This window comes from Rhincodon typus, chromosome 14 (assembly GCF_021869965.1).
Source record: "Rhincodon typus isolate 14 chromosome 14, sRhiTyp1.1, whole genome shotgun sequence".
Lineage (NCBI taxonomy): Eukaryota > Metazoa > Chordata > Chondrichthyes > Orectolobiformes > Rhincodontidae > Rhincodon > Rhincodon typus.
Window position 1 is genome coordinate 2,374,425 of NC_063345.1, and position 27,844 is coordinate 2,402,268.

At 42.6% G+C, this 27,844-nt stretch overlaps 1 protein-coding gene across 2 annotated transcripts in view; it reads right to left on the reverse strand.

Annotated features, from left to right (window-relative positions):
- Positions 1-27,844, reverse strand: part of LOC109916436 (fibroblast growth factor 13-like) — a 219,463-nt gene that overhangs the window by 176,792 nt on the left and 14,827 nt on the right. Inside the window, exons 1-2 of one of the 2 annotated variants that reach the window (XM_048605131.1) lie at positions 10,134-10,323; positions 7,163-7,273 (exon numbers count right to left, since the gene is read on the reverse strand). In XM_048605131.1, coding sequence (XP_048461088.1) covers positions 7,163-7,273; positions 10,134-10,323 — 301 coding nt within the window. Of the gene's footprint in view, positions 1-7,162; positions 7,274-10,133; positions 10,324-27,844 lie in introns of those variants that run through there. The other variant, XM_048605132.1, reaches the window with a different exon arrangement.

Below are 27,844 nucleotides of genomic sequence, written 5' to 3' on the forward strand. Positions count from 1 at the left end.
CCCGAAACGTCAGCCTTCCTGCTCCTCTGATGCTGCTTGGCCTGCTGTGTTCATCCAGCTCTACACCTTGTTATCTCAGATTCTCCAGCATCTGCAGTTCCTACTATCTCTGTATCTCAGGTTTCCTGGTGGCATTCCCTGTGTGAAGATCTTCAATCTACTGCTGGGCTAATGCTAATCATTTGCCCATGTAATCACCATGGCAGCACAATGAGAAGATTGTCCACAGACCTTACCACTCCAGATTCAACACGCACTCATCACACCCCATGAAAACCCATCACTGAGGTAGGGAAAAAGATTCTGTCCTTTGTCGATGTGCTAAATTTCTACAGGCTGCGTGAGGTTTTCATAATTATAGCCTTAAACCAGGACAAAACACAAGTCTACCCTTTTAATTGCTACCATAAAGAATTCAAACAGATTGATTAAAAAACAGTATATCAACTCAAAGCAGACACTGCAGTATTGGATTGTATGTGTACATTGCTTATGGCCTCATTTCTTCTTTAATTATTCATAGGCTGTGGACATCACTGGCTGGGCCAGCATTTATTGCCCATCCCTAGTTGCCCCTTGAAAAGTTGGTGGTGAGCTGCCTTCTTGAACCACTGCAGTCCATGTGCTGTAGGTAGATCCACAATGCCATCAGGGAGGGAATTCCAGGATTTTGACCCAGCAGCAATGAAGGATCAGCCTTATATTTCTAATTGAAGATGGTGAGTGGCTTAGAGGGGAACTTGCATGGTGTTGTGTTCCCATGTATCTGCTGCCCTTGTCCTTATAAATGGGAGTGGTTAGGGGTTTCAGAGTGTACTGTCTGAGGACATGTGGTGAATTTCTGCAGTGCACCTTGTAGATAGTACACACTGCTGCTACTGAGTGTTGGTGGTGAAGTATGTGATGCCAATCAAGCAGGCTGCTTTGTCCTAGATGTTGTTATTTTCTTGAGGGTTGTTGGGGCTGCACCCATCCAGGAAAGTGTGGAGTATTCCATCACACTCTTGCCTTTGTGCCTTTTAGATGGTGGACAGGCTTTGGGGAGTCAGGTGGTGAGTTACGTGCTGAAGGATTTCTAGATTCTGACCTGCTCTTGTAGTCACTGTATTTATCTAGTGAGTCCAGTTGAGTTTCTGGTCAATGGTAACTCCCCAAAATATCGATGGAGATAATTTGACAAAGAACTGGCAAGGGTATGATGGACTGAACAATCTACCCATGCCATAAACTTTATTGGTTGATTTATGTTGATTTGTGAAGTGAAACATCTAATATTAGGAGAAAGTGAGATGGACAACACTAAAATTTACACAGACTTGACATAAAAAGGCCATAATTTATTCTATGTAATTAATTTAGTTTATTTCACTATAAAATGTACATAATTTAGTTTTGAATGTTGCGTATACAATACTTCATTGTGTTCTTACCATTAAGAACTAATTGACCCAACAATTCAATTGTGTCACCTGTGCATTTTCCAGTTCTATTTGTGCACCTTACAGTTTGAGATTTTTTAATACTTGTCTATATTAGTCAAAAAATAACAGGGACAAAAACAAAGTTGCTGGAAAAGCTCAGCAGGTCTGGCAGCATCGGTGAAAGGGAAAAAGAGTTAACGTTTCAGGTCCGGTGACCCTTCCTCAGAACTGGACCGAAAACGTTAACTCTGTTTTTTCCTTCACAGATGCTGCCAGACCTGCTGAGCTTCCAGCAACTTCTGTTTTTGTTCCTGATTTACAGCATCCGCAGTTCTTTCGGTTTTTATTCAGAAAATAATAGGCCCTGTTTTGTATCCTTTTCATGCAATCCTGTAAAATTCAGCTAAAACTGAACCAACACACAGGATTACACTTTTGGTTTTAATGTGACATCCTAAGTTGTGTCCTCGAGGTAATACTTTTTCTTTAATTCATCCAAACACAAATACAACACTACCTTAAGTTGATGTGAAACAGATTGCTACCAACTAGGGAGTCAGTGTGAAACTGCAATATCGACTGCTAGCACAAACATCTTTGCAATTTTTCCCTCAATTTGCTCTCCAATGTGATCAAGAAAATGTTGCCAAAAAATACACTTACTCTGTGTCTCACCCAGATGTTGCACAGACAATCCTTACTGCTTCATTTACTGAAGGTGGGTGGATATATATTCTGATATGCTCCTTGATAACCTGGGATTTGCGTTCCAAATGTTTATTATGTCACATCCTGATATAAGAATGGAGATAGTGAGAGCGTTTGCTGGTCCCTGACACTGGAAGGCTGGGGTTTGGAAATACAGAGGCATTGGGCATTTGGGGAAGAAGAACGCAAGCGATCAAAGAGTGGACCTATTTCATGCCTATTCTTCATCCCTATCTCTCTTCTACTGCCATTGGCATCCTCTTTATCTTTTGCTCTGAGCAGCCTCACAATCTGTTCCACTCATTCTTCCTCCCCCATTGTCAACAGCATGAAAAAACATTTTCCAGTCCTCTTAGGTTCCGAAGAAGAGTCATACTGATCTTGACACTCTGTTTTCTCTCTCTTTCCTCAGACGCTGCTGGACCCAATGGGTTTCTCCAGCACTTTCTGCTTTTATTTCAGATTTCCGGCATCCATGGTACTTTTATTATAAGATGTGAACTTAACAAGCAGGGAGCAGGGCTACAGAGGGAGTGCAGGGCAGTGGTTGGGGGGGGCGCTAGGGAGTGCAGCGTGAGGTATGAAGGAACAAATTATATTTCAGAGAGGAGAACAGACCAGGGCCAGTACACATCAAACTGCAAAGGATACAAGAAACGCAATACTCTGAGGATGGAGACAAAACAAACTGCAGATGCTGGAATCCAAGGTAGACAAACAGGAGGCTGGAAGAATACAGCGGGCCAGGCAGCATCTGGAGGAAAGGAGCAGTCAACATTTCTGGTATTACCCTTCTTCAGGGCTGGATGTGGGGGTAGGGGCAGCTGCAGATAAAGAAATGGGGGGGGGGAGGGGTGGAGGCGGATTGATGGTGATAGGTGGACACTGGTGGTAGGTACGACCTGGTTGGTTGATGGGAGGGATGAATCTGGTTGGTGGCTAGAAGAGAGTGTCAGAAGGTGCATTGGAAGGGAGGGGGTGGGGCTGGAAAGGGGAGGCAGGGGATGGGTGGGAAGGTTATTTGAAATCGGAGAACTCAACGTTGTCCAGGCGGAGATGTTCTGTGAGCATCCGCCTGGACCTTAACAGCCAACCTAACCTCCCGGTCACCACCCATTTCAACTCCCTGCCCCACTCCCCCTCTGACAGGTCCGTCCTCAGCCTCCTCCAGTGTCACTGCGACTCGGAACGCAAATTTGAGGAACAACACCTTATCTTCCGCCTGGGCACCCCACAGCAAGGAGGACTCAACATTGAGTTCTCCAATTTCAAATAACCTTCCCACCCATACCCCAGTTCCCCTTTCCAGCCCCACCTCCTCCCTCCCATTCCACCTTCTGACCCTTCCTTCCAGTCACCGATCGGATTCATCCCTCCCATCGACCAACCAGGTCGTACCTACCACAAGTGCCCACCTATCACCACCATTCCGCCTCCACCCCCTCCCCACCCCCCCAACTTCTTTATCTGCAGCTCCCCCTACCCCCAGATTCAGTCCTGAAGAAGGATAATACCCGAAATGTTGACTGCTCCAATTCTCTGAGGATATTGTGTTTCAGGAGTAAAGCACTACAGTTTAGAGGTCTGTTTGTGCTACACCAGGGGATACATGTGCAGCCTGGAAGGTATCATACAAGCCTTGTCAGCTGTTTAATACCACATCATCAAAGTTTTTAACTATCGTGCATCAAAAATAATCTGGTTGCCCACAGCAACAAAATCTAATAGCAAACATTGCTGGAGAACATAGTGTAGGACTTATAAATTAAGACCCAGGCCAATTACTGACTGGTAAATGTAATAATTAGGGAAATTTGCAACACAAAAAGACTGCAATCTGCAGCAATTTCTCCTCTTCTTCCCCCACCCCCACACCTTTGATGTGATTATTCACTTTCTGTCGATTGAGAAGGTTGCACTTGAGTTGAAGAACAGGAAGACGACACACTGTAACACGACATTTACACAGTCAGAATTTTTAAAAGCCAAAAAAAGTCCATTTTGGAGACAAAATGCATTTATTTATCTTTTGACTGATGAAATTTCTTTTAGAATTCCTGTTTTCTTCTCCCCAGTGTCTGCTGTCATATATACACATTGCAAAGACCGTGGACTTGATGCATAAAAAGGATTTGTTTCTCTAAAATATTTAAGTCTCATTTATTCAGCTGAGCGATCATTAAATAATATGCCACTGAACATTACCATTCAGCCCACTTTGCTAAACTGACTTTTTAAAAGAGTTTTCCAATTAGACTGTCTACCCAATTCTTTCCCCATAACCCTGCATTTCTTTCCTTTCCATGTTTTTCTGAATTCAATTCTCTTTCCAAAGTTACTTCTGAATCAATTGCTAACCACCCTGTCAGGCCAGCTCGTCTCAATCACAGGAAAAAGATTCACCTGATCTCCTCTACAGTTCATTGGCTAGTTCCCTTCAGATTCCATGCTCTGGTTAGTGGTTCTTCTGCCACTGCAAGTAATTTCTCCAGTTGTTCCTTTTAGAACAGCTCCTCATTGAGCACAGCTCTGTAAATTCTCCCCTGCACCTCCACGAAGGAGCACCAACTTGGATTTCCCCTTTCTGTATGTCTCAAATCCCTCACTGCTGCACTCCTCCAAAGCCTTGGCTTCCCTGCTAAGGTACGGTGTGGTACTCAAATCCTTCCGCTAAGGTCTAGCCAGTGATTTATAATGATTTAGCATGGCTTCCTTGATCCTTGTAGGGTACAGAAGGAGGCCCAAAAACAGAAGTTGCTGGAAAAGCCCAGCAGGTCTGGCAGCATCTGTGAAGAGAAATCAGAGGAAGGGTCACCAGACCCGAAACAGTAACTCTGTTTTTTCCTTCACAGATGCTGCCAGGCCTGCTGAGCTTTTCCAGCAACTTCTGTTTTTGTTCGTGATTTACAGCATCCGCAATTCTTTTGGTTTTTACAGAAGGAGGCCATTTGGACCAATGTATCTGCAGCTACACTCCAAATGATTCTCTGCCATTCTCCTGAATTTTCCCTGCCAGCCTGCACCTTGATACAATTAAAAAAAAACCATCCGATACCCTTTTGAATGTCTCAATTGCACCTGCCTCCACCACATTTCCAGGCACTGCATTCCAGACCCAGAGCTGGTAGGAACTGCAGATGCTGGAGAATCCGAGACAACAAGGTGCAGGGCTGGATGAACACAGCAGGCCAAGCAGCATCATAGGAGCAGAAAGGCTGACGTTTCGGGCCTAGACCCTTCATCTTGGCCTGCAGCATTCCAGACGCAAATGACTCACTGTGTGAATGAGCTTCTCCTTGCAACACATTTGCAAATCACCTTAAGTCTGTGCCCTCGCATTCTCAATCCTTTTACAAGCACGAGCATTTTCACCTTGACTACCTCTAGCCAGCTTACTCATAATTATGAAAACTTCGATAAATTTCGTCTTAGACTGCTTCTCTCCAAGAGAACAAGTCCCAACCTCTCTAACCGGTTGTCATAACTGAAAGTTCTCATCTGCGAACTATGCCTGTAAATCGCTTTTGCACTCTCTCCAATGCACTCACGTTCTTCCTATTAGTGTGGTGCCCAAAACTGTACACAGGTGTAGCTGAGCTCTACCAAGGGTCCTCTACAAGTTTACCATCACATTCTAGTACTCTATGCTCCTGTTCAGAAAGCGCAAGATACTATACATTTTATTAACTGCTCGCTCCATTTGTTCTGCCATCTTTAGTGACTTATGTACACGTACACCAATGTCCCTTTGATCCTGCACCCACTTTGGTGTTTCTCCATATTCTAAAATGAATGAGCTCACACTTCTCTGCATTGGATTTCACCTGCCATCTACATGCCTACTCCATAAACTTTATATGCCTTATAATTGAAGTTCTATGCTGTCTTCTTCATAGTTTAGAATGCTTCCAAGTTCCGTACAATCCATAAACTTTGAAATTGTCCCAGCACACCAAGATCTCGATCAGTAAAATATATCAGTAAAAGCAAGAGTCCCGATACCAACCCTTAGGGAATTCCACTACAAACCATCTTCCAGCTGGAAAAATATTACGTTATAGTCCAACACGTCACCTGATAAAGGAGCAGTGCTTTGAAAGCTTGAGATTTCAAATAAACTTGTTGGACTATAACCTGGTGTCCTGTGACTTCTGGCACTGGCTAGGCCAGCATTCATTGCCCATCAAAGCCAGTTAAGAGTCAATCACAGGTCTAGAGTCGGCCAGACCAGGTAAGGATGGCAGATTTCCTTCCCTCAAGAACATTTACAACAAGTGATTACATAGCCACCATCAGGTTCACCTTACAGTTTAGATTTTAATTGGATTCCAATTTCACCATCTGTCACGGTGGGATTCAAACCCATGTCCCCAACACAGGATTCTGAATAACAAACTCCAGTGACATTCAATTTATACCATCATTCAGCTCCCCTCTGTACACCATAACAACGGCAATACCATCATCAAGCCTCTCTGCCCTCTCTTAAAAGCATCCAGCAAATTTACTAAACACAAGTTTCCCTTTAAAAAAAATCTATCCATTGGCATCATGCTGGCTCAGTGGTTAGCACTGCTGCCTTACAGCGCCAGGGACCCAGCTTTGATTCCAGTCGGGCAACAGTCTGTGTGGAACTTACACAATCTCCCCATGTCTGTGTGGGCTTTCTCCAGGTGCTCTGGCTTCCTCCCACAGTCCATGGATGTGCAGTTTAGGTGGATTGATCATGCTAAATTGCCCCATAGTGTCCAAGGATGTACAGGCTAGTTGAGTTAGCCAGGGAAATGTAGGGTTACAGGCAGTGGCGAGTCTGAATGGGATGCTCTTCTGAGGGTTGGTGTGGACTTGATGGACCGAATGGCCTGTTTCCACACTGTAGGGATTCTATGATTCTGGCAGCTCCTAATCAATCCAATTTATGCAATATTATTCTGAAGTTATGCTTCATTGAGAATATTTAAATTATTTCGAATGGAAGAGATGACATGTAACAATTGCAAACCCAATGTATTAAATAATATCATGTTACTTACTGTAACTACTGCCTTCCTCTTTTGTCCCATCGATAACGCCATCTGGCTGTAATTGCAAGTGGTAGCCTTGCCTGCTGTATAACTTTGTTACGATACCTTTAAGCTGAGGCTCTGAAATAGAAACAAAACTCTCTGTTAGATAGGTCTGGACTAAGGAAACAACATACCAACCATCACAGGGTTCAGGGTTTCTCGTTCCATTGACTCAAAATCCAGAATCTCGAAAAGCCTGACAAAATTGAACCAGTACCTCATCCGCACACTCATTCTGAAACCTCAGCACTCACTGTCTTGAATTTTATAACCTTATGTAAGACTGGAGAAAGTCACAAAATTTTAACATTTTTAGCAAGTTCATTCATTTGAAATTCTGAGGAAAATATTGACTGCATTAACCCCTGTTTGGGGGAATTTCTGATATTGTGATCTGCCTTTAAGATTACAAGCAAATGTAAAGAAAATAACATATTACATTGTTTAAAAAGTACTTAGACAGCATCTGCGGAGGCAGAAATAAAGATTTAACCTTTCGAGTCCAATGTGACTCTTCTTCAGAACACAAGAGTCTTTCTGGATTTGAAACATTAATTCTGTCTGTCCACAGATGCTGCCAGACCTACTGATTTTCTTCAGCATTCTCTTCGTTGTTTCAGATTTCCAACATCTGCAGAGAGGGAATTCATTGGTGAATATATTTCTGGTTTCTGTTAATGATGGGTGGTATGTTGAGAGAACAGATTATAATCCCATACGCTACATACCTTCCAGGCATACATATAGCAGTTACCTCTTCAGAAAGATGTCTGGAGTCACCAGTGAATATATTCAGAATTAAAGATGGAGCCCAATCACACACATGGACACCCACATTTAATGGTGATTGTAACAGTGCCCAGAACATTCAACCAATATACAACCTTTAGTTACTGCAGTTGGACAACCGTTCGCTCTCCCTCTACTTTTTTATTCCCTTACCGAGCGTGGGTGTTTCTGGCTGTCCAGCATTTTTATTACCCATCCCTAGTTGCCCTTGAAAAGATGATGGTGAGTTGCCTTCTTGAAATGCTGCAGATCATGTACTGTAGGATGACCCACAATGCAACTGGGGGATGGACTTCCAGGATTTTGATCCAGCAACAGTGAAGGAATGGCGATATATTTCCAAGTCAGGACGGTGAATGGTTTGGATGGGAACTTGGAGGTGGTGCTATTCCCATGTATCTGCTGCCCTTGTCCTTCTAGATGGAAGTGGTCGTGGGCTTGGTAGGTGCTGTCTGAGGATCTTTGGTGAATATACATACTCTACAACATTGTACATTGGACAATCAGATTCTTACAGGCTATAAACATTGAGACTAGTTGGTGATGGTAAAAGGCGACTTCCCAGTCGAACTGGCTGTAACTTCCTAACAGACTGATACAGGACACTTAAAAAGAGAACCAGAAACAGAAATTGTGTTGTGAGTTTTGAGGAAGGGTCACTTGACCCAAAACGTTTCCTCTAATTTCGCTCCACAGATGCTGCCAGACCTGCTGAGCTTTCCCAGCAATTTCTGTTTTCATTTCTGATTCACAGCATCTGCAGTTCTTTCAGCATACACTTAAAAAGAGATTGGCTCTGATGGAGCAACAGGATAATCCTGAATATTAGAATAAAACTTGACCAGTGTCACTGAAACTTAATTAAAATCTGAACATCCCTTTCCTAGAACCATTTTCCTCTCCAGTTTAATTGAAATAATTGAATAATTCACCAAAATGTCTGAAAATAAGAAGTTTTTTTGTGGAAGACTTTTAACCACTAAGGACCCCAACACTTTCTCTCTCTCCAAAACAAACCACGGTGCTGGAATTGGAAACTCTCCCAGGAAATACTCATCAGCTCTGTATTGTGTACAGTTACACATCAATATTGCTGCCTATGTGACAGCCTGCTGCTCTACTTCACTTTGGAATGGACTCTGTGACCAATTGATCTTTCTCCCATAAGGGAGGAGAGGTTCCCGGACACAGAGGAGAGACCTGGAGCCTCCATCTGCAACCTGCAGACCCTCCCTAGGCTGCAGTGAAGACCTGTTGGCAGGTGGGGTCCACACTCCAGCAAACTCAGCGCTGTCTAAATGCAGCCAATCAATGTGTCGGAGGGTGATGAGGGGTAGGGGGGAAGGGAATCATTTTAAGTGTAAAGGAGTGCAGTTCAGAAGCGGGCAAATGAACACTGGCTTGTCTATGTTGGTAAATGACAGGGCTGAGTAAATCACAGGGATGTCTGGTGTTAGTAAATACAAACTCTTCATGGAGTCCAGCAGACAGCGCACATATGCCCAAACCTTTCTGTCATTTCACTGTGCCAGGGGCAAAAACCCAGCAATAACCCCATTCCCATTGGGCCTCATCTTTCTGCTGATTGTTGGTTTCTGGATTTTTCTACTTTCTCTGGAAAAGCCCTCCCACCCCCATACACACACACCCACCCACACACCCATCTCATTACTTGATGATATCCCCATAGCTTTTTTTTAAAGTTTCAATCGGGAACCCCATGCATTTTACTCGATGCTGCTTTTTTTTCTGTCTCTCTCTCTCTCTGTGTCTCTGATAAATGCAATTTTGAAGGCAGGAATGCGTCGTCTGGGCTGTAAAGGGGAGGAAAGGCAGAAACTGTGTGCGTGTTCCAAATCTCATTGCCCACACACACACACACTGTCTGCCTCTTTGCAGCACAAGTGTGAACACTGGGTTCTGAAACTGACCCAGGGAGGGCTCACACATTCCAAAGGATTCGTGTAAACAAACAAATTAAAAAAACAAAATAAAATACAACTTTAAGCCAAATGACTGCAAAGCATTTAGAAACAGGCGAAAGCGACGTACCTGGACACGGAAAATCAGTGCCTACGGTTTGGAAATAAATAAGAGAATTTTTTTTTTAAGAAACCAAAATAAAAGCTAAATGAGATAAGCAGCAAACCTGGGCGCCTCCTGCGGCGTTTCTTCAAGCCAAAAATCCTGACTTTGGAAAAGACAGTAAACCAGTGCCTATCACAGATCCCTTTGCTTTTACTGGGGCTACTGATACGTTTGGACGGGAATGACTTGTCTCTCTGTTCCCTAGCCAGTCTCTTCTGTCTGATAAGAGAACTGGCGATAGCAGCAGCCATTGTAACGGCGTTAAAATAAAAATTAACTTTAAAAAAAGGGGAGATTTGCAATTGATACGGGGAGAGGAAGGATCCTGATCTCCAAAGCAGTCTGCAGCAGCAGTAGCTCTTGGCTTTTGTTTTAAATCACCATAGCATGATCGTTGAAGCAGCGAGAAGATTAATCTGTTGCAGGAGACATGGCTCGCAGTTTATTCAATGCAAATCCGGACTGGGTGCTGGAGATTGAGAATTCCTTCCTGTCCAACGATCACAGTGAGCCATCGCGAACTGTCCCTCTGCAAAAAAAAGCACCCAGAGCCTTGGGCAATCTTCAGGGAGCTGGCAAGTTAATCCTGCATTGTTGCGACTCCGCCAGTCTCCCAGGAGCTGGGGCTAACACCTGTTAAGTCTGCACACTGCTCAGCTTCAGTCCTCCTCGATTCTCCACTTCTCTCTGGCACTCCCCCCCCCCCCCCCCCGCAGCAAACGCGGTGACTGGAAACACTCTCAAGCTGCCTCCAGACCTCTATCTGGCACTCTCTCCCCTCCCCTCCACTCCACTCCAATCCCTCACTAATCAGGAGGTTCAACACAGAGCACTAGGTATCTTTACACAGAGCTAGTGGTAACTGTAGGGGGAACGGCTGCAGCTCTGGCGTCGAAATCAGGACGCTATGGTCACAGCTTGTCAGTAACTGGGAAGCGCAGGGACCGAAAGGGTTACTGATCCTGTAAGCCCCAGCAGAAGCAGCGACAGACCCACGCCTCTCAGCCCCAGGTCCTGTCCCCCTCCCCAACCATCAAATAACCAGAGCCTGCCCCTGTCTGTCACCCAGAAACTCCAGCTCTATTGCCAGCTACTTCCCAATTGCCTAATTAGACGACCGGAACAATTTACAACATTCAGGGGGTTCCTTAGAACTACCATAGACAGCCAGCACTAACATCCTCACAACCCAGGGTTAGAATGCACCACTGCTGTACACAAGGCTAGAGGTGCCTAAGCAGAATGGCAGCAAAACAGGCATCATATAAAGTTATAGATTTCTCTAACCTGCTGTTGCTACTGCTGGTTCAATGCAGTTACCCACAGAGAACTGCAATATGGAGAGAGTTAATGTCTACATGCATCTGAGAGGTTCCAGACAGAATGCTGAGTAGATTGACTAGAAGGCCACCAGAGGTGAAGATGCTGAGTGCAAAGACATGAAAGAAACTGAGATTGTTCTCCCTGGAGCAGAGAAGGTTAAGAGCAGATTTGATTGAGGCGGTCAAAATCATGAAAGTTTCTGACGGGATAAAGTAGATAGAATCTGTTTGTAGTGGGTGGAAGATTGGTAAATAGTGGTGAGAGACTGCAGAAATTCGCCAAAGATCCTCAGACAGCACCTTCCAAACCCACGACCACTTCCATGTAGAAGGACATGGTCAGCAGATATATGGGAACACCACCACCTGCAAGCTCCCCTCCAAGCCACTCACCATCCTGACTTGAAAATATATTGCCGTTCCTTCACTGTCGCTGGGTCAAAATCCTGCAATTCCCTCCCTAAGGGCATTGTGGGTCTATCAACAGCACATGGACTGCAGCAGATCAAGAAGGCAGCTCACTATCACCTTTTCAAGGGCAACTAGGGATGGGCAATAAATGCTGGCCCAGCCAGTAACACCCACATCCCTAAAATAAACACAGATGGGAGCCAGATAATTGGCAAAAAGATCAAGGGTGCAGATGAGGAGAACCTTATTCTCCATGTTTCAGAAGAGAAAGGAGACAAATACTGGAAAAGGAAAACTAAAGCAGGGTTATAGGGAAAGCGCAATGGGTTCGTCTGAAGAGTTGGCACTTGCAACAATGATCAAATTGTTCCTCCTGTGCTCCAAGAATAGTTCCCATCATAAGTTCCTATATCCTGGTGTGGAATGGACACTGTTCATGTCAGTTACCAGACTCCCATTACACACACCATCCTATGGAGGTGCTGTTATAGCAGATCAATCACTGCAATCTCACATTTGTCAGAAAGTAAGTCATGACAGACTCACAGGGGCAGCATGGTGGCAGCACGGTGGCTTGGTGGTTAGCACTGCAGCCTCACAGCACCAGGGACCCAGGTTTGATTCCACCCTTGGGCAACTGTCTGTGTGGAGTTTGCACATTCTCCCCATGTCTGCATAGGTTTCCTCTGGGTGCTCCAGTTTTCTCCCAAAGTCCAAAGAGGTGCAGGTTAGGTGGATTGGCTGTGCTAAATTGCCCATGGTGTTCAGGGATGTGCAGCTTAGGTGGGTTATAGGGGGATGGGTCTGGGTGGGATGCTCTGAGGTTTGGTGTGGACTTGTTGGGCCAAAGGGCCTGTTTCCACACTGTAGGGATTCTATGATTTTAATGGAAAGTTGATTATACTATTGGCTTTGTGATAGGTAACGTAAACATTTAAGGTCAGTTCAGAAGGATCTAGGATTAAGCAAGTTTTTAATTCAGTTCATAAGTCACCAGGGTTGAGTTCAGAAGCACATTTAGTTTCTTTCCTAGAAGGATTTCAGTGCAGCTAAGGGAACCTGTACCTCTGCAGTGGGGTTCAATTTGTAAAACTCCAAAACAGGAGAGTTTGGGGATGCAGTGGCCTATTGGTATTATCACTAGACTGTTAATCCAGAGACCCAGATAATGTTCTGGGGACCCAGGTTCAAATCCTGCTACAGCAGATAGTGGAATTTGAATTCAATAAAATATCTGGAATTAAGAGTCTAACGATGACCATGAATCAATTGCCGATTGTTGGAAAAACACATTTGGTTCACTAATGTCCTTTAGGGAAGGAAACTGCCATCCTTACCTGGTCTGGCCTACGTGTGACTTCAGACCCACAGAAATGGGGTTGATGCATAACTGGCCTCTGGGCAATTAGGGATGGACAATAAATGCTGCCTGGTCAGTGACGCCCTCATCCCAGGAATGAATAAAAAGAAAAAAAATCTGCAGGTCATTAGAACTGAGAAAGTTGAGGCTCCCAGATTTGTGAAAAATTCATGTCAGCAGACCTGGAAAAGACTTCATGATTTGTCTCTACACTCCATGGCAGAGAAACTGGAGTCAGTTAAGTAGAAACATAAAGTGTTAAAATAAGTTGGGGATGGTAATTTCTCTGGAATTGTGTCCCTGGAAAGGATAGTGTTGGGAAACAGATTTACTGCACATTTTAGAGCCTGCTAACTTTCTACTATATTTAGATAGCTTTTTAAAGTCTTCTCTTGTGTAATAAGCTTACTGTTAAATAAAATCTGCAGACTCTTGTGAATGTATTTCAGTGACTAAGCATCATATTAACGAACTGAACAAAAAAAAGTCTATCAAGCCAAGTTGTGTTCTAGGATCTGACCTGTCCGGGAGTACCACCCAGCTGAAACTGTAATATCATATTTGCCTGACAAATTCACATATTGAGAGATGAAAGGCTGCTGAATGAAACACAACGGCACAGACACCAGAATCTGCAACAGGGTGGTTCATTACCAGTAGCCTTTGAGCAAGGAAAGAGGGATCCAGCCACATGGAATGTCAACAATAAGGGTACTAAAAACTGTTCCCGCTCTCTCAGTCTCCCTCTTTCCCAATCACAGTAACCAGTGCCAGTGGAAAACAAATTGGAAACATCATCACTGATGGATAACTTAAATTCAACAACTTTTATTACTGCTCAAGAAAAACAACAACTGCTAAATGGTTGCGGTCTGTTCTTTCCATTTTCACAACCGACTGTTCTCTTAAAATCTGTAACTGTATTTACCTTTAACTAACATAGAACTGTAGAATCCGTACAGTGTGGAAACAGGCCCTTCGGCCCAACAAGTCCACACTGACCCTCAGAGCATCCCACCCAGACCCATCCTTCCATAACCCACCTAATCTACACATCCCTGAACACGACGGGCAATTTAGCATAGCCAATCCCCTGTAGCCTGTACATCTTTGGACTGTCGGAGGAAACTGGAGCACCCGGAGGAAACCCACGCAGACACGGGGAGAATGTGCAAACTCCACACAGACAGTCACCTGAGGGTGGAATCAAACCCGGGTTCCTGGCACTATGAGGCAGCAGTGCTAACCACTGGGTCACTGTGCAGGGCTATCTGTACTAAACATCTCCACCCCGTGTTTTTTCAGAACATTACCTATATTTGTGTGTGTTTTTGTTGTCACATTCTTGATAATTTGGAATTTGCTCCAATTCATTTTTTATCTGAGTAACTATATTGAATTGATATGTGATAGTTACATGTTGGAAAAGAAAGGAGACATTTTTTCACAACTGACTGAGATGGGAGTTCAAAACAAAGGAACTCTCCTCACCTTATTATAACAAATTTGGAGGCTTAGTCCACGACATTCCCACAGGGAGATCGACTGAATTGGAGTGGGGGTTGGGGATGGTGGGGAGGGAGAGGAACAAATTGTTCCTTTAAAAGCTGTTAAGATAAGATATTAAAGATACAAAGATGTCCATGTTTAATCTTAATGCTTTACTACAGCAAAACAGAACAGATGATGAAAACATTATAAGTTTTTTTTAGAAGAATTAAAACTAATAACTAAGCATTTAGAGGGGAATTTCTGCCTGAAAACCAGCAAAAGAGAAATTACAAAACATTTGGTGAATATCTAGACCCAGAGACTGAGGATAACGAAATAGATGATTTAAAACTGAAGCAGCAGTTAGAACCAAAATTCCAAAAGGCAAAAAGGGAAAAGAGAGTTTCAGGAATAGAAGGAGGATGCTCCATAAATATCCCCATCTTCATGAATGGAGAGCCCAGTACATCAGCGCAAAAGACAACGCTGAAGAATTTGAATTCATCTTCTGCAAGAAACACCAAGTGAATGATCCACCTTCATCATAGTTTGAGGTTTCTAGCAAGACAGATGCCAATCTTCAGTGACTCAGTTCATTCCACTGGCTGGTGAAGAAATGGCCGAAGGCACTGGATAATGTAAAGGTTATGGACCCCAAGAACATCCTTGCAATAATAGTGAAATTTTGTGGTCTAGAATTAGCCACGCTCCAAGCCAAGAGTCAGCTACAAAACTGACAATGCAGAAATTGTTCAGCTGTAGTCTGTTCACTAAAAACAGGACAAATCCAACCTGACTTCTTACTGCCACACACGTCGAATTGTCAACAAAACAGTGGAAAAGATCACCAACACTGTCTTACAGTGATATTTGCTCATAAGCTGCTCATAGATGCTCAGTGTGGATTTCACCAGGGCCAGAACTCAGCACAGTCTTGATCAAAACAGAAACAAAAGAACTCTGCGGTGAGAATGACTTGAAATGAAGGCCACACTTGACCAAGTCAAGGGACCCTGACCAAGCTGGAATCATTGGGAATCAGAGGAAAAACCCCGTTGGGGTCACACCTGGCACAATAGAAGATGTTGTAGTTATTGGAAGTCAGTCATTTCAATCCCAGGACATCGCTGCAAGAGTTGCTCATGGTAGTGTCCTCAGTCCAACTACCTTCAGCTGCTTCATCAGTGATCTTCCTGAAGGTCAGAAATGGAGTTGTTTTCTGAAGATTGCACAATGTTCAGCACCATTTGTGATTCCTCAAATACTGAGGTAATTCATGTCCAAAAGCAGGCTTGGGCTGATAAATACCACGCATAAATTACAGCAGACAAGTGCCAGGCAATGCCCATTTCTAGCAAGATAGAATCTGAACATCCCCATTGATGTTCAATGGCACATCATCATCGAAACCCCCATGATTCCGAGGTTACCACTTACCAACAACTGAACTGAATCAGCCATATAGCAATGTCCAATTGGTAATGTCACTAGACTATTAATCTAGATTCCCAGTCTAATGCTATGGGAATGTGGTTTTGAATCCCACCATGACAGACTGAAATTTGAAGTTAATGATATAAAAGCCAGCCCAATGGTGACCACTACTGACCACAATTGAACCCCATCGGGTTCTCATGTCCTTTAGGGAAGGAAGCTGCCATCCTTACCTGGTCTGGTCTACATGTGAATCCAAACCCACGGAAATGTGTTTGACTCTTAACTGCTGTTCACTGCTCTGTGGGTAATTAGGGGCAGCAATAAATGTTGGTCTAGACTATGTGCAGCAACTCACACACATATAAATAAACAGAAATTATAAATACTGTGGCTGCACAAACAGGTCAGAAGTTAGGAATTGGAACTGATAGGAGCTAGCACTGAGTACTGACCCTGGAACTCCTTCCCTAACAGTACTGTGGATGCAACTACGCCCCAAGGTCTGCAGCCGTTCAAGGGGCCGTTCACTAGCTCTTTCTAATAATAAGTCATGGATGGGCAATAAAAGCTGGCTCAGCCAATGACATCCACACCTAGTGAACCAATAAAATGCTCCTCTGTTTTGAAAACTCTCCATTGCCATATCTCTTTCTATCTCTCAAGCCTCCTCCAATTCAGCTTTACTCTGCATTGCTTTATCTATACACCCTGTTTTCAACACTCCACTATTACTAATGGTCATGCCTTCAGCTAGCTAGACCCTAAACTTCAAAATTCTGTCCTTAAACCTCTTAAATCACTTCTCCACCACCTTCTAAAATCTGTATCTTCAGTCAATATTTGATCATGTTTTGCAATATCTTCCTAAGTGATTCAGTTTTAATTTTTTTTTCTAATTAGACTCCTTTCAACTCTCTTTTAGGAACACAAGAATGGAGTAGGCCATTCAGCCCATTGAGTCTACTCTGCATTTTAATATGATCATAGCTCATTGAACACTTTGATGCCTTTCATTCTCTTTGCATTTTCTCATGGCACACATTCCTGCTTAGTTTTGTTTCATCCTAAACATGAAAATATTTGCTCCCTGGGTCCAAACTGTCGATGTATATTGTGAACAGCTGGAGCCCAAGTACTGATCCTTAAAGTGCTACAATAGTCAGAGCCTGCCAACACGAGAATGACCCATTCATTCCATTTCTGTTTTCTGCTTGTTCGCCAATACTTAATCCATGTCTGTATATTGCCTCCTGTCACATTTCCTCTAATTTGGCGAGCCAAGCACCTATTGGGTATCTTATCCTTCTGAAAATCCATGTATACTATGTCTGTAGTGATTGTAACGAGGTCAGCCAGGTGGACCTTATAGAATATGAGTTCCCTGATTGGGGCTGTTAGCTTGGTCCAATCAGGAAGGAGCAAATTACTGTGAATGCTGGAATCTGTACTGAAAACAAAAAATACTGGAAACCACAGCAGGTCAGGCAGCATCCATGGAGAGGGAGCACACTAACATTTTGACTCTAGATGACTCTTCATCAGAGCTGACAGGAAGTATGGAGAGGGGCAGCATTTATGCTATAGCTGGGGGGTGGTGAGGGAGGGTAGATTACTGAGAGTCCTGACTGACAGATATAAACAGAAGTGTCAGAGGTTCTGTTCATTCTAGAAGCCAGCTCTGTGCTAGCTCACATCCGTGTCGTATACTATGCCCGTGTAAATAAAGGGTAACTTGGTGACAGGATTCTGGCCTTCATGGAGCTATTTCACATTGACACCCCTATATCAATTTCTTTGACATTCTCAAAAACTCCAACAAGTTGGGAGGCTTTCCTCTGTTAAAGGAGTTTCTCAAACGCAAATTACTGTTACTTAAGCAGGAGGCTATCTCGTTGCTTGGTGCTCACTTCCACAATAAGTGCAAACAGATTGATAAATGCTGTTATCACAACTGAGAGTTTCTTGATTGTGGAACACCTGAAATACAATCAGTTCATAAAATGAAATGGCATGTATCTGTGACTGACATGCACAGGCAACAGCTTTTTACTTTAACATGTGTGTATATTGTGCTCCAATTGTAGTATTTTGTGCTGGCCTCTTCACTTCAGTTGTTTGCACTCTCAGTCATTCTGTCTCTGTTTTAGAACTCTCTGAAGTAGTTCTCTCTACGTAAAATCTTCCTTCCTGTTTTCAAAAGCTTCCTTAAGCCAATTTTCTTCAACTTGGCCCTACACCTTATCTTCTCCATTTTGAGGAGTGGGACTAACAATCAAAAAGCTGACTTGGGTGCCTTGGCCTCACTTCTGCACAATAACATTCCATCGTTCCATTTGTTGTCAAAATAGATATCTAGATGTCTATTCTAGATATCTTTGTTCACAAAAAGGTCTGCAAAAATTTAGGTTCGGAGGTCAGTTTAGTAGAACATATGTTTGACTCATCAAGTCAGACAGACCTATAAGGGAACAGCTTTTGTGAAAAAAATGATAAGGCTTTCTGCTGTTGGAACATGACACTTGACAGCTTAGAGATACTGTGCTGGAAAATTGATGACATTGGGTCAGGAGTTACACAATAAAGGACTGAGGAAGAATGAGAATTCAGAATCAGAGTGAACTCTCATGAACCACCATGACATTGGGAGTGAATAGTTGCCAGCCTTCTGCTAGTTGGCATCACAGCTAGCTGTATCTCTCAACTCTGAGTCGCTGAGGACGACGCTGCATTGAATAAGAAGAATAACACTAGGACTGAGAAATTTTAAACACCAGCAAAGGTTGCACAGATGATGTGTCTTCTCTAGAAAAATGAGGATTGAGGAGTGACCTGATGGAGGCCTTCAGAGTTAGAAAGGCGTTTGATAAGGTAGATATACAGAAGATATTTCCAATTGTAAAGGATTGTAAAACTTAAGGTTACAAAGATAAGACAGTCATTAATAAATCCCACAGGGAATTCGAGAGAAAGCATCTTGACCAAGAGATTGGGAAGAATACAGACCCTTAAGGAAAAGTTGAGGTGGACTCCACAGATACATTGAAGAGGAACCTGGAGAAGCAGCTGGGAGAGCAATTAGATTCTTCTGCGAATAGGGTGAGGTAAAGAGAGGCAGAAGGAGACTCATGTCGCACATTGTCGGAGGAAGCACAGTGGTAATTGTCACTGGGCTCGTAATAAAGAACCTCAGCCTAATGTTCTGGGGACATGGACTTGAGCCCACTGTTGCAAAAGGTATTATCTGAGTGCAATAAAAACCTCTAATTAAAAAGCAAATCTAATGGCCATTGCTCAACTGCTGTTGATCATTATAAAAGCCATCTGGTTTTTACACAAATGTTCTTTAGGGAGGGAAACCTTTAGTCCTTACCTGGTTTGGCCTTCAAGTGACTCCAGACCCACAGCAGTGTGTTTGTCTCTTAAATGCCCTCTGGGCAATTAGAGATGAGCAATAAATGCTGGACTAACCAGCAACACCCATAAAGAAATTTTTAAAAATGACCATGGTTTATTCCTGGGATGTACATATTTTGCCATGGGATTGTTGGAATATTGGAAATAGTGAGGAAGATAGTCTTAGATTACAGGAGGATATAGATGGGCTGCTCAGGGGCAAATAGAATTCAATCTAGATAAATGTGAGGTGATCCACTTAGGCAGGACAAACAAGGCAAGGGAATACATGATGAACAATAAGACCCTGGAAAGCACTGAGGATCAGAGGGACCTTGGTGTGCACGTCTACCAGTCCTTTAACATAGCGGGACAAGGTGATAAAATGATTTAGAAGACATATGGGATACTTGCCTTCATTAACCAAGGCATAGGTTTAAGAGCAAAGAGATTATGCCGGAACTGTACAAAATGTTGGTTAGGCCACAGTTAGGGTGTTGTGTGCAGTTGTGCAAGGGATGTGATTGCACTGGAGAGGGTGCAGAGGAGATTTACCAGGATATTACCTGGGCTGGAGAGTTTCACTTATGAAGAGAGATTGAACAGGCTGGGGCTGTTTTCTTTGGAGCAGGAAGATTGAGAGGGGTGATGATTGAGATGGATAAAATTATAAGAGGCAAAGACAGGGTAGACAGGAAGAAACGTTTCCTCTTGATGGAGGGATTAATGATCAGGGAATAGCTTTAAAGTAAGGGGCAGGAGGTTTAGAAGAGATGTGACGAAAAATGTTTTCAGCCAGAAGGTGGTGGAGATCTCAAACTCATTGCCTGTAAGAGTGGTAGAGACAGAAACCCTCATTTACTAAGTACTTAGATGCACACTCATGATGCCAGGGTATACGAGGTTATGTGGCAAGTGCTGGAAAATGGGATTAGAGTAGTTAGGTGGCTGTTTATGACCATCACAGAGTCAATGGACCGAAGGGCCTTTTCTGTGCAGTAGACCTGTCTGACTCTGTGAATGCTCACTTGATGGATTACACTTCCAGTGTCTTGAGGGATCTGAAAATACACCCTCAACATGAATAGTGCAAAGCATTTTAAAGTTATAAACATGAGACAGTAACAAGCCATAATTTCAAGGAATATTATCTCTATTTTAAAATCTAAAATAGGCCTCTTTAATGATTTCTTCAATTTGTGTACAGTTTTAATTTTGGAACTTAATTTACCCACAAGAATAATTCATTTTGATGCACAGGCACTAAGGTGAGTAGGGTATGGGTGTGAGGCATGAGGCTAGATTCTGACCTTTAGCCCTTTCTTTAGAAACCTCTAAAAGCTTTTAATCTATACAGTTCCTTCTGAGTTCTTCAGTGTTCTATAAGTAGGATGTCAGTTCTTTCCAAGAGGTAATTAGTGGGTGTTACAATGTGCAGCACTTTCCTCTCAGTAGCAATGCCAGTCATTCTCAACCAAACAACCAGAATCTGTGCCATTCTCCCTATCTGGTATTTGTTTACAGCACTATGAGGTACTTATATCTAAAAGAAGGCAGCTCACCACCACATTCTCCAGGCCAATTAGGGGCAGGAAATAAACTCCCAGACAATGAGGTTCACATCCCATGAAAGTACAAAAGAAACTACTGTGCATCTCCCTGACCATCAGATTGGGCATGCAGTCTAAACGAGTAAGTTCAAATGAGAGCAGAAAGTGAAATATCCAGAGGACTACGGTGCAGTTTATTGATGAAGAGAGACTGGTTAAGCTCAGAGATAGTAGGAACTGCAGATGCTGGAGAATCTGAGGTAACAAGGTGTAGAGCTGGATGAACACAGCAGGCCAAGCAGCATCAGAGGAGCAAGAAAGTTGACATTTCGGGCCTAGACCCTTCTATACTGTATTATTCTGTGATTCTATGAATAGAAAAATTGGATTAAGAGAAAAAAGGGAGCCAGAAAGAAAAGTTTTTTTTATAAAATCTATTTTTGTATAGTTTTTAAAATGTTCAACAAGTTCAATAATAATTAATTGATAACGTGTGTTAAGTATACTTCTCTTTAAAGGTGAGAATATTTGTTTAAATTATGACCTAGAAATTAACATTGAAATCAGCAATAGTATTGAGTGAATCAGTAAGAGTATAAACACAGTGCAGGTCTAGAGACATTAGTTACAATGAATTGTTTAAACAAACTTTTTTTTTAATTTTTAACTTTTTTAAAATTCATTCACAGGATGAGAGCATCACTGGTTAGGTCAGCATTTATCGCCCATTCTAAATTGTCTAGAGGACAGTGAAGAATCAATCACACTGCTGTGGTTCTGGAGTGACATGTCAACCAGAAAAAATTTCCTTCCCTAAAGACCATGAGTGAACTCGATGGGCTTTTCCTCCAACTATCATTGCATGGTCGTCATGGACTACTAATTCCAGATGTTTCTTGACTTCAAATTCCACCATCTGTCATCTTTGTACCATGGTATGATTTGAACCCTGATCCACAGAACATAACCTGTGTCTCTGTATTAATAGTCTAGTGATAACATTACTACGCTGTCACCTCCACTTTAGTCACTCGACATTTTTTTTATTCATTCAAGGGATAAGGGCATCATTGGCTAGGCATTTATTGCCCATCCCTAGTTGCCCAGAGGGCAGTTAAGAATCACATGTAGGCCAGACCAGGTAAGAATGACAGATTCATTCCCTAAAGGACGTTAGTGAACCAGATGTTTTGTGTCCGACAATAGACAATGGTTTCATGGGCATCATTAGATGCTTAATCCCAGAATTTTTTTTAATTAATTCAAATTCTACCATCTGCCATTCCTGGATTCGAACCTGCATTCCCAGAACATTACCTGGGTCTCTGGATTGACAGTGGAGTGATAAAACCACTAAGCCATCACCTCCCCACCTGAAACATGCTCTCGCAGCCACTGTACCATGTAGCAACTTTACAAGCCTCACGTGTCTTGGGGGACCAGGTGTGCAGCAAGTGTTTCCAGCTGCTCGAGTTGGAGCTCAGGATTTCCGAGATTGAGGGTCAGGTGGAATTGCATTGGGGACAACAATAGTTTCCAGGGCCCAAGAAAGCATTCACCTGACAGGTAATGACAGTTCAGGAAAGTAAATGAGTGCCTGTCCAGAGTTGAGAGAAGAAGCAAGAGATGCAAATGTCTTCAAGGTGTGCACTCTCACATGGTTACTCAACATTAAGGATTGCTGGGTAGTGCTGTGAAGATGTGTTATCTGAAATATTAATTTATAATGTACTGGCTGGATTTATAAATGTATCTATCTATCTATCTATATATGTTCCTGATCTTTCTGTAAGGAACATTTGGCACTGAAAAAAACATTGGTTACGGCTGCAGAAAAATGTTGCTTTTCAAAGAACAGCCTACTTGAAATGAGTCACAACTGTCCACAGTATTTTCAAAATGTAGTCAAATGACCCTGTTTGTGTGTTTAAAATATATTGGATTTGAACACATATGGTCAAGGAGATCTTGCCACAGGGCAAACACTATTTGCCCTCTCTTCATTTCTCTTAAACCCCATTAACCAAAGATTGTCTGTTGGAAACTGGACTGGAAGACCTAATTGACACAAATTGTGGGTATTAAAGGCAAAGTCTGAATTAGAACACTATCTCCAGAAGGTCAGATTTCAACCAGTCATATCTGATCCAGGAAACAACCCCAGTGCCAAGAGTTTGTGTAGAAAGTGATTTTGGCTGCAGACCATCATACTGTTATTTGGCCAAAGCATTTTTAAGATAGCACTTTGCAGATATGTGTAATCTATGTGTGTGTTTTGTGTGTGTGTGTGTGTGTGTGTGTGTGTGTGAGACAGAGGCAGAGGAAACAGGTGTGTCTTTGCATCTTCAGTTAAGTATGTTGTTCTTGCAATAAACCATTTATTTATTTGTTAACTTAATGAACCTGGCTGACTTGGTTCTGATACTGATCTACAGACAGCGTGATATGTATATCAGCAATATCACCTCCCTTTTAAATTACAGTGGAAAGGTAAGACAAAGAAATCAATCCCCCATCAGTAACAGGAGTGATTACACTTTGAGGAGTACAGTTCAGATGTTGGCAACAATTAATAAAGGAAAGCCCTGGAAAAACAGCAAACATTAGAAATGCAGTCAGCACAGGAGTTCCCACGTCAGAGGACAGAGACATGTTTCTGTAACTGGCACTGCACAGTGTACTGCCTCCAGGAGAAAGGGCATCTCAGAGAACCAGAAATTCTGATACATATAGCACCAATGACAGAGAAAGGGCAGGTTTTGAAGTCTTGTGATTAAATTTTCAGGAACTACTGGAGGAAGTTTAGAACTTGAATCTCAAAGTAATTATTTTTGGATTACTCCCAGCGCCATGAGCTATTGAGAGTAGAAACTGTAAAACTGAAAGGATCAATGTAAGTCTTGAGGCAGGAAGAATGGTTCTTCAGACAGTGGGACCTGCTCAAACGAGGCAACTATTTAAAAGGGACAAATTGTACTTCAGCATGAATGGGACTAATGTGCTTCCAGAGACGTTCACAATTCAAACAAAACTGACCGAGAAATGGACACCACCATATTTAACAGAAAGGAGAAATAATATACATAAGGGGGTGAGCATTGTGGGACTACTAGTAAAGAGAATACTTTAGTTTTACATAGGAGTAAACTAAGTGCACCCACAACAACACTCAAGAAGCTTGACACCATCCAGGACAAAGCAGCCCCCTTGATTAGCACCACATCCACACGCATTCACTCCCTCCACCACCAATGCTGAATAATAGCAGTGGATACTTCTGTATCTAGAAGATGCACTGCAGAAATTCACCACAGATCCTCATACAGCAGTTTCCAAATCCACGACTACTTCCATCTAGAAGGACAAGGGCAGCAGATACATGGGAACACCATTACCTGTAAGTTTCTCTCAATACTACTCATTGGAAATATATTGCCGTTCCTTCACTGTTGCTGGGTCAAAATCCTGGAATTCCCTCCCTAAGGGCACTGTGGGTCAACCTACAGCACATGGACTGCAGTAGTTCAAGATCACAGCTCACTACCACCTTCTCAAGGGCAACTAGGCAATAAATGCTGGACCAGCCAGCAATGCATAGGTCCCCCAAGTGAATAATTATAAAAACTGATGGAAAGGAATACGAAGACTAGGTTACAACAAAATATACACCACGTGCTCATTAATGTTGATGAGCTACAATAACAAATAGCCAAGTGGAAGATGATATGAACCTATGAATAGGAGTAGACTGATGCCATTCAGCCCCTCAAAGCTTCTCCACCTTTCAATAAGATCATGGTTGAACAGTTTGTGTTTCAAATTCCACACTCTCGTCTACATGTGATAACGTGATCCCTGCCTCACAAGAATCCATCTACCTCTGCCTTCTGCAGCAGTGAGTTCCAATGCCATGCAATCCTAAGAGAAAAAAAAACTTATATTTCTGATCTAGAATGATGACCCCTAATTTTTAAAAAGTGCTCTTAATTTTAGACTCACCCACAAAAGTAAACATCTTTTCCACATCCACTATGTTGACATCATTCGGGATGTTATTTACTTCTATTAACCTCCTCACTCCTTCAGTCAAACTTCTCACTTATCTAAGCTCCAGCAGAAACAAACCCAGTCTCTCCGACCTTTCTGCATAAGACAACCCATTCACTCTAGATATAAATCTAGTAAGCTTCCTCTGAAGCACTCCTAAAGCATTTACATCATTTCTTAACTAATAAGATCAAAACTGCACACAGTCTCACCAATGGACCTGGGGGTGGGTCACGTGCATTGATTTTTGAAGTTGGCAGGACATTCTGAGAGTTTGGTTAGTGAAGCTTATGCCATCTTGGGATTCATAAATAGAGACACTGAATAAAATACAGGGATGTAATGTTGAATCTGTACAAAATTCTGGTTTACCGGCAATTTGATTCTAGAGTATTACATCTAATTCTGGCCATTATATAATAGGAAGGATGTGACAGTCCTTGAGAGGTTACAGAGGAGAATTACCAGAATGCTTCTCGGGATGAATGTGGGGATTTAAGTGCAGGGTCAGGTTGAAGAAGCTGCGATTGCGATCAGTGGAGTAAACAAGGGGGAGGCGATGGCCGAGTGGTATTATTGCTGGACTGTTAATCCAGAGACCCAGGTAATGTTCGGGGACCTGGGTTCAAATCCTGCCACGTTGATGGTGGAATTTGAATTCAATAAATATCTGGAATTAAGAATCTAATGATGACCATGAATCCATTGTTGATTGTTGGAAAAACCCATCTGGTTCACTAATGTCCTTTAGGGAAGGAAACTGCCATCCTTACCTCGCCTACATGTGACTTCAAATCCATAGCAATGTGGTTGACTCTTAACTGCCCTCTGGGCAATTAGGGATGGGCAATAAATGCAGCCTAGCCAGTGATGCCCTCATTCCATGAATGAATAAAGAATAAAAACAAGATTGAAGGGAGATTTGATCAAGGCATAAATAAGATTATGACAAGTTTGGATAAGGTAGACAAGTGGAAACACTTCCTTTTAGCTGATGGTGCAAGGACTAGGGGACAAAGTTTTAAGATTCTGGGGGTTGTAAGGAAGAGTGGCTTTTACTGAGTGGATGGTAATGATGTGGACTTGTGGCCTTTGATGGTGGTGGAAGCAGAGATGATCAATGATTTTAAAAGGAAATTGGATGGACACTTGAAGGACAGAAACCTGTGGCATGATGGGGATGATACAGGAGGAATAGGACTGATTGCATTGCTCATAGAGAGTCAGCAGAGATTCCCTGGAGCAAATTATTTCAGTTTCTGGCATAATATAATAAATGGGGCATTTTATGATGGTGACAGCTGTCTTGGATACTCACTGGAAAGCTTGCATAAGATTTCTAAGGTTCCCTTCACCCAGACTTTGTACTTAAAAGCTGAAGAAAATTAATAACTTAATTTTCAGTGCCAGAGGGGTCAGTTATGAATAATTAAAACTCATCAGATCATTAAAAGGACATTTACACTGGAATGGGCAAGTCTCACTAGAATTTTTTGAGGAGGTAACAAGCGGGTAGATAAAGGAGAAGAAGTGAATGTAATATGTTTGAATTTTTAAAAAGATAAGAGACCATGATGACCATGATATATTAGTATTGATAGTGGATTGCCCAATTAGTAGAATCGACGGAGTTGGGATAAGAGGAATATTTTCAGGATGGCAACCTGTAAGTAGTGGCGTGCCATAGAGATCAGTGCTGGGGCCTCAATTATTTACAATAAATGCGAATATCTTGAATGACAAGAGTGAATATACTGTAGCCATGTTTACAGATGACCCTAAAAATGATGAGAAGGCACTTGGTGAGGACGACACAAAGAGCCTGCAGAAGGATATAGAAAGGTTAAGCGAGTGGGTAAAAATTTGGAAAATGGAATATAATGTTGGGAAATGTGAGGTTATGCACTTTAGCAGGAAGAAGAGGAACTGAGCATTATTTAAATGGAGAAAGACCGCAGAAAGCTTCAAAACAGAAGGATTTGGGAGTCTTCGTACATGAATCACAAAAAGCTGGCCTCCAAGCTCAGTGAATAATAGGGAAGGCCTTTATTTCTAAAACTGTACAGGGCAGCAGTCAGACCCCAGTTGGAATACTGTGAACAGTTTTGGGTCCTTTATTGAAGGAGAGGGATGCTGCCAATGGAGGCAATCCAGAGAAGATTCACTTGGCTAACATCAGGTATAAAGGGACTGTCTTATGAGGAGTGATCGAGTAGATTGGACCTGTAATCATTGGAATATAGAAGAATGAGAAGTGATCTTATTGAAATATACAAGATTCTTAAGGAGAATGACAAGGTAGATGTGGAGAGTTTGTTCCCCCTTGTGGAAGAGTCTGAACCAGACAGCATTATCTCAGATTTAGAGGTGGCATATATAAAACAGATATGAGGAGAATTTCTTTTCTCAGAGGGGAGTGAATCTGTGGAATTCTTTACCACAGAGGGCTTTTGAGATTGGGTCATTAAGTATATTCAAGGCTGAGACAGGTTTTTAATCAGTAAGGTGATCAACAGTTACAGTGAAAAGGTGGGAAAGTGGAGTTGGGGATCATCAGAGATAACAAGGTGTAGAGCTGGATGAACACAGCAGGCCAAGCAGCATCATAGGAGCAGAAAGGCTGATATTTCCGGCCTAGACCCTTCTTCAGAAATGGGGGAGGGGAAGGGGGATCTGAAATAAATAGGGAGAGATGGGGAGGCGGATAGAAGATGGATAGAGGAGAAGATAGGTGGAGAGGAGACAGAACGGTCAAAGAGGC